The 8606-nt window shown below is 36.7% G+C and overlaps 1 protein-coding gene across 1 annotated transcript; it reads left to right on the top strand.

Moving 5' to 3' along the window:
- Positions 1-7416, top strand: LOC116122317. Its single transcript, XM_031408175.1, has 4 exons — positions 1-163; positions 5385-5586; positions 6923-6962; positions 7186-7416. The coding sequence occupies exons 1-4, from the start codon at positions 1-3 to the stop codon at positions 7414-7416; spliced, it is 636 nt and encodes a 211-aa protein (XP_031264035.1).
- The last annotated feature ends 1190 nt before the right edge of the window (positions 7417-8606 follow it).

The following is an 8606-nucleotide window of genomic DNA, read 5'->3' as shown; positions in this document are numbered from 1 at the left end:
ATGACTGATGAAGAAACTGAGGAGTTTATTGAAGAACCCCAGGAGGTAGTGGAGGAGATGAAAATCCGTCAAGGAAAAGATCTTTGTAAACAAGATGTGTTACGAGGAAGTACAACCATCCAGGACGCTGAGAATTTGGCCATCAAATTACTTGCAACAATTAGTTTGTAGCTTTTACTAACATAAGGATTAGGTTATTGTAAAGCCAAAAATCGTCCCTAGCCCAAATAGGGAACGGACTGAATGAGAAGAGACCAGGCCCAATCCCGATGTGGCCCCTCCGGATTAGGCCATTTATACGAGATACAGTTGGCCCAAACCATCGGGTCCGGGCCTCCAAGTCCTTGTTCACTTCCTAGACATATGAGCAAGTCCAGAGCCCACGGCACCCACAGATCACTTTCCCATTCTAGATCAGTCTCCTATTCGAGGTCACTTTCTGTTCAGGTCACTTTCCTACTCGGTTACTTTCCTGTTCGGGATCACCTTCCTATTCAACACTGGTAAGACAACTCACCACCGCCCTAATTCCTCTAGGGTTTGTATCAAGTCCCACTAGGACCCTACTCCCACTAGGATTGGGAGACTAGACAGTCACTATAAACAGAGGTCAGCCCCTCACAAGGGACATTAGATTACATTACACCTTCACATCCGAAGCTCCTATTTGAGAGCTTCATATCACTGCCATAGTCACAGTCCCCGACTAACTTCCGATAACGTCTCTACTCCCTAGCCCTCACTATACTACCCTCTTTCAGCCTTGTTGACTTGAGCGTCGGAGTGCCTACGGCAAACACCACCCCGGTGTTTTCCGTTCGCTTCACGCTTGTTTCTCTACATGTGCAGGTGCAGCGGATCGTTAGTGGCCTCAACCTCACGGAATCAAACCCCCTTCCATACAAGTAGATTTTTACGTCTACAGTTATCAACTTATTTAGTTGTTTCAGTTGGTATCATGTTTGTCCATGTTTAAAGCTTTCTACAGAATTAGCTCACTGCTCTAGAAAAATAGGTCATACTTGATATATTTGTTAAATGCTGACATAAAGCGATTTGTTCTAATAATGATTTTGTTCTTAGCTACACGGAAATAAAATTTTCCTTCTTGGATATCCCGTTTTTCTGTAACTTGTATTCTATAATTTCAGTGAACCTATGAATTTCTAATTCTCATTTGCAAAATCTCACACCTAAAACACGATATCTAGCAAGGAAAACCAGTATATCCAACTATTAAGATGGTTTTTAACTTTAAATTCTTAGATTTAGCATTTTCTATAATTTTAATTCGGAAGGATTGTGTCTTTTTAGTGTGTGAACTTTTTGTTAACGTAAGGATTGTTTTAAGAATTATGAGTGAATAAATGATGTAATGTTTGTGGTAATATAGTAGATTTAGGAATGTATTATTTGGGAAACCATTGTATAGAGAAAAACCCGATAGTTGGCGTGAAGTACGATACAGGGAATTATTTACACATATTCCCCAATTTGGGTGATGTTATACACCAAGTCAAAGATTTCACACTAATAGTGTGAAAAATCACATCAACTCAATTTTTTATATTTAGATAAAACAACCGAAAACTTAGAGTTTCAAGCACAACCCACTAGTGGTATTTCCACCATAAATAATGTTGATTGAAAAAGTGAAACGTGTGGCACAAGGCCACAATCACCACCAAGTCCATCACAAACTCATGGCAGCTCATTTTTTCTAATATGTAATAAAAAAAATGCCACCAATCTATCATCACATACAACTTCTTCTCTCCTTTGGAATCCATCATCATATATAACTCTTTTTTCCGACTGTATTATTATTACCAACAAGGGTGGATAAACCTGGACCTAAGCCGGGTCAATGAAGATTAGGCCCAAGTTTATTTTTAAATGGTTAGCCCAGGCCCAGATTTTCCAGGACGTCCAATCTAATGGAGACTAAGAATCAAAACTTTGGGATGCCTAAGCTTTTAGTGTTATTTGTTCAGACCCACTAGTGGTAATTCCACCATAAATAATGGTATGAAAAAGTGAAACGTGTGGCACAATCCCACAATCACCACCATGTCCATCACAGAGTCACGGCAGTGCATTTTTTCTAATATGTAATAAAAAATGCCACCAATCTATTATTTACATACAACTTTTCTCCTTTCGGTGGTGTAAAATTATTGATTGTATTAGCTAATGAACTGGAAGTCTCTTTTGATTGAGACACAGTCATTTTATATTATAAATTCTTCACCTTTTATTATCATTATATACCAATTTTCTTTGTTATCTTTTTGAATCGTCATTTAAGTATTGATACTTCATTTTTTATTGTTTCTTTTTGAATGATGTAGATGATAAGATTCTGGTAGTGGAGAGGTGCAAATGTCATTAACTTTCTAATTAGATATTGAACTTAAATAACTCAGGAGTGTAAATTCAACCATAAATAATGGTGTGAATAAGCCAATCACTTGTAGATCCAACAAAACATATTTATACTCATGGGTACCCGTTTAAAAAAGCAGGTATGGATCCATAAATCTGGACCCTTGTTTCGATCTGTACTCCGTCCGGTTCTTTTTTTTGCGGGTAGGCCGAGTATACCCACTGGTACCCGTGAAAACAAAATTTTCAAATTTATAAAATCTTATTTGACAAATAAAATATATATTATTTATTTACTAGGGAATAGTCTTTTTGATTAAATCTCTTAAGAGTTTTAATACAATGATGTTGAAGCAAGATAAGTTAATTAAGAGTTTATGTGATGTTAACCCCATATCTAAATTGAGACACCTAGTAATTTCTAAATCCCTAGATTTTAATAAATTAATGGATATAATTTAGTATGAACTTCTGATTTATATTATATTATTGAACTATAAAAATGAGCTGGTGTACAGTAAAATTCATATGAAGGGCACTTGCGGAATTTCCAGATTATCCAATTGTATTAATTTGTAACACTTATAATTTAAAAATCTTTATTTTAATTGTTTAATATATTTTTAATTTTCCTAATTATATCATAGCAATTGGTAAGTCCTAATAGATTTTTTTTTTTTTTTTTCTAAATTAAAAACTTTGATACCGTTATGTCTTGTTAGATATGCATATGGGAACTATAATCTAATTAAGTCTGAAAATTAATAAGAAATTTTTTTTGTTAATTTTTTTTTTTTAATTAACTAATAAAAGAGTTTGTTACTAGGGATTTTAGAATTTCTGGTTCTACAAATCAACATCATATTAATTAGTCTTTTTGGTCAAAATTGAAAGGCAAATCATGATTCATGTGTATGCGGGCTCATATAATATGTATTATCATGACAGTAAGTATCAAAAAATTTATCAAGTTAAATATTTTTCCACCATCACCACCACAGTACCCATGGTCCCTAATATAGACAACCAACTAGGCCATTGACAATCTACCCTTGGGGTGGCGCCATCCACAGTCTGCCCTCGGATGGCCAAAGTATCACAAGATGATCATACTTGACCCACAGTTTACCCTTGGGGCATCATGATCATATGGCACCGGTATAATAGAATCTTGGCCACAATCTACCCTTTGGCCGTCAAGTAACAATATCCCAGCCACAGTCTACCCTCGAGGTGTGATCCTGCTTAGAGCTTGTCAGGCGGCTTTCTTGTCCCAATAGGATGGCATAGATCGTCATCATCCGAGCATGTGGGCCATCTCAATGCGCACATGAGGATAAGGTATGCTACACCAACCATAGTCTACCCTCAAGGTGGTACCATCCATAGGCTGCTCTCGGGGTGGTATAATCATCGTTGGATAACCATACTCGACCTATAGTCTACCCTTTGGGCGTCATGATATGGTATCATAAAGAATCTTGCCCACGATCTATCCTCGAGGCGTCAGAATCTCACACCGGTCAATACCCGCCTGGTGTGATCTCGCTAAGAACTCATCAAGCGCATATCCTGTCCCAATAGGATGGAATGTCATGTCATCCTTTGGTAGGACAAGCCATCTCGTTGTGGGCATGAGGATAAGTATAAGATGCTAGCTAATGTCTGGAGGGGGATGGGTACCAGAAGGTGGTCTCAATTCGAAATAAAACTTTTATCATAACATTTCCAAATTTCCCAACCTTCAGGGATATTACCTACCATCATCTCAGTAATTCGAATATGGGTGTCATATAGTTCTTAATATCACTAGCATGCATGTAAAAACAAGGGTGACATTCCGATATACGAACATGTACAATATCAATTTACCCCCTATATTTTTTGTTCATTTTCCCAAATACTTCGAACACCTTGTCAACCCCTTATACTTCTAAATCATTACAATTAACCCCTATCTTGAAATTTAGGGGCGATCAGGTCTAGGTACCTAGCCCAATTCCTTGGACCTGGACCCGACCCAGACCTATTGGTTCCTAGGCTTTCCTAAAGCCTAGAACCCGATACTATTCACTAAAAATTACAATACACCCCTCATATTCACAAAAATAACAAATATACCTTCATAAATTACAAATACACCCCCAATTGTTCACAGAAATTACAAATACAACCTCCAAAAATATATATATTTTTTAATTTATTTTTAAATTCTCCACGATTTTCTTTTATTAATGTATTCTCCCTCTTTGAATCAAGCATAGAATAAGACGCTACTAATATAAATTAAATATATTAATGTGTTATATTAAAGAGATATTTTTATTTTATATACTTGTATTCTATCTATTCATTTTGTTTTATAATAACATATACAACATTTTTCATACAATATTATGTGGTAAAATATGATTCGCTGATTTTAAATTAAAATTAAATTTTCATCCAATCATCTTTTACCACATAATGTTGTATGTGTAGTATTATTCTTTATAAAAAGAGTTTTTGACTTTTATTTTGATGAGGATATTTTATGAATTAATTAATTTTTGTATTAGAATAATTAGTTGGTGATTAGAAAGATTTTCAACTTGATGAAATGGCATTGGATAATTAGTTTGATTTGAAAAATTGGTGATGCAAACAGATAGAAATAGACAAAACTTGAACACTTGCGAAACCTTGCCACATGGGCTGGTGGCGAAGCTTCCGTTCCTTCGTTGGCGGCGTTTTATGGACACCATTTGGCTGCTGCGAACGAGTCCCTGGGGATTGCAGCCCGAACATTCTTTTTAATGGATTTAGAGTATGATCATTGTTGTTGTATGCATAATGCTTGTGCATTTTTATAGATGAATTTCTAAAAAGAATCGAAGCAATTTCTTAGTAGGCTTTTTGTAGGTGGCGTTGCTTTCAACTTTAGCTATTATTCATCATGATTATTCCTCATAGGTTTAATCACGTTGGCATTATGCTTGAGATTTTTGGTCATTTTGCAGCATTTGAAGAAGAAAATGGTGATTGGGAGTTTATAGAGCATGGACTGATGGAAGAAACTGAGGAGTTTATTGAAGAACCCCAGGAGGTAGTGGAGGAGATGAAAATCCGTCAAGGAAAAGATCTTTGTAAACAAGATGTGTTACGAGGCAGTACAACCATACAGGACGCTGAGAATTTGGCCATCAAATTACTTGCAACAAGGTTAGTTTGTAGCTTTTACTAACAATAAGGATTAGGTTATTGTTAAAGCCAAAAATCGTCCTTGGCCCAAATAGGAGAACGGGACTGAATGAGGAAGAGACCAGGCCCAATCCCGATGTGGCCCCATCCGGATTAGGCCTATTTGATACGAGATACAGTCGGCCCAAACCATCGGGTCCGGGCCTCCAAGTCCTAGTTCACTTCCTAGACATATGAGCAAGTCCAGAGCCCACGGCACCCACAGATCACTTTCCTATTCTAGATCAGTCTCCTATTCGAGGTCACCTTTCTGTTCAGGTCACTTTCCTACTCGAGGTTACTTTCCTGTTCGGGATCACCTTCCTATTCGAACACTGGTAAGACAACTCACCACCGTCCTAATTCCTCTAGGGTTTGTATCAGAGTCTCACTAGGACTCCTACTCCCACTAGGATTGGGAGACTAGACAGTCACTATATAAACAGAGGTCAGCCCTCTCACAAGGGACATTAGATTACGTTACACCTTCACATCCGAAGCTCCTATTTGAGAGCTTCATATCACTGCCATAGTCACAGTCCCCGACTAGACTTCCGATAACGTCTCTACTCCCTAGCCCTCACTATACTAGCCTCTTTCAGCCTTGTTGACTTGAGCGTCGGAGTGCCTACGGCAAACACCACCCCGGTGTTTTCCGTTCGCTTCACGCTTGTTTCTCTACATGTGCAGGTGCAGCGGATCGTTAGTGGCCTCAACCTCACGGAATCAAACCCCCCTTCCATACAAGTAGATTTTAGGTCTAAGTTCAGATCAACTTATTAGTTGTTTCAGTTGGTATCATGTTTGTCCATGTTTAAGCTTTCTAGCAGAATAGCTCACTGCTTAGAAAAATAGGTTCATACTTGATATATTTGTAAATGCATGACATAAAGCGAGTTGTTTAATAATGATTTTGTTCTTAGCTACACGGAAATAAAATATTTCCTTCTTGGATACCGTTTTTCTGTAAACTTGTATTCATATAATTTCAGTGAAATAAAATATTTCCTCTTGGATATCTGTTTTCTGTAAACTTGTATTCATATTATTTCTAGTGCACTGAAATTATATGTGCTTTTGCTTAAGCTGTTTTCTTCTCTGAAGAGCATTTACAGCAGTCGAGCTTAGAAAGAAACTGAATGGAAAGAAGTTTCCTCTAATATTGTCGAGGCAGTGATAACGATTTTCAGAGCAGGTACATGACCATGTTTTTCTTTCTGAAGGAGTTTGTGCTACTTATTGGCACTACATCATCGTTTTCTGAAAAGTTCACTTGGCTGGTTTCTGAGAAGTCTCTGACCTTTTTCCTGTATTGCAGAGGGCTGATCAATGATGGCGTATGCCGAAGCATTTTCACGGTCAGATGGTTACTTCAACCTGGGGACCTAGACGGATAAAGCAAGTAAGTATTTTTGTTTACAGTCATAGGTTTTACTTAATGAATTAATATATTGTTTATGAATGGCTTTATTTTATGAATGGTCGAACTTCAGAGGGTGTCTTTGAAGTCTTTCTACATCCTATAGGAAGCTAGCCCTAATATTATTGACCACTATTTCTGGCCCATTTTTGTTGGATCAGGCTGTTCAACAGGGGAATAATGGAACTGATGCAGACAAGGCAGTAAAACTGGTTTTCCAGGATGCTGAATCTGATGGAGAGCAAGAATCAAAGTTGATGTCAAAGCATTCAATGGATCAAATTTTGTTCAGGCCAAGAAGCAATGGCTCCGAAGTCAGGATGCACCGAAAGAAACACGTAAAACAAGGATATTCGGCTTCAGTACCGTGGTTTCAACTGGGGAATTACTAGTTTCATATTGAAGAAGTTAGAATCCCATTATCCCACTTAGAGCACAATAAATGAATTCTCTCGACCTGTTGTCGATGGAATGATGATCCATAGCCGATTATCTTGAAATTTAAGTTTTCTGTATGAAAAGGTTTCATTACACCCACCATTGGAACATGCTGAAATGGTCAAAAGGTTAGTTGCTGGAGCCCATAACAGAGAGAAAGTTGTGTTAAAATTATAGGTGTGAAATGGCAAAAAGGTTTTTTTATTTTTTATTTGCTACTTTTTCTTTTAACTATTTCTAACTTTAATATGTTTGTGATGCTATTTAAAAAATAATGGACCTTAGTTACTGTCATGAGTAGTTTAACACAAATACTTTTCTACGTATCATAAGTTTAGAGCTCGCAATTTCTTCATCTATTTTGTCATAGGTCATATCCTTGTTGTGGAGAATGGATTAAAACTGACTAGATTAATCTGAAAACATTTGGAGCAATACAAAAACTCGTGTTTAAATTTTTGAGTGGTTTAATTTAAGTTTAGCTTAACAATGCTTATAACTGAGAGTTTTTTAACGACTATATTTATCTTTACACGTAGCTATTATTAATTACATGCACGAGACTTGGAGAGGCATAAAATTTTATAAATCTTAAATGAATACAAAAAATAAATATATTTTGGATGTTCAGGTTAACACATGGGCTCAAGGCTGAGATAATTATTGTCAAACAGTTTTTAGAATCAGAATTCGCTGAGACTGAAATAAGATTTAATATTGTTATTAGCTTATGGTCTCGACGGGGATACATGATCAAGCTTTTTAGATTTCCACTGGACCAATAGGAATCTCACCCGAAAATTGATTGTTGTGCAAGTACAGATGAGTTAGCTCTGTGCAGTTTACAATTTCAACAGGTATTATACCTGACAACCGATTGAAAGCTAAGTTAAGGGTTTGAAGCTTCAAAAGTTTTCCAAAACTTCTAGGCATGCTGCCAATTATAAGATTCTGAGATATCCAAGTTTGTCAATCTGTGTAGTTGACAAAATAATCAGGAATTGCACCCACTAAACTGATGTTCCGCAACTTAGACCTGAGTTTAAGTTTTTGAAAACTTCTCGGTATGTTGCCAATCAAAAATTATATGAGACATCAAAATATTTCAGCTTGTGCAATTTCCAAGATCATCTGGAATTAGACC

The sequence above is a fragment of the Pistacia vera genome, unplaced genomic scaffold (genome assembly GCF_008641045.1).
Source record: "Pistacia vera cultivar Batoury unplaced genomic scaffold, PisVer_v2 Contig133, whole genome shotgun sequence".
In the NCBI taxonomy this organism is placed as follows: domain Eukaryota; kingdom Viridiplantae; phylum Streptophyta; class Magnoliopsida; order Sapindales; family Anacardiaceae; genus Pistacia; species Pistacia vera.
The sequence above is the reverse complement of the archived record's forward strand: the minus strand, read 5'-3'. Positions and strand labels throughout refer to the sequence as shown.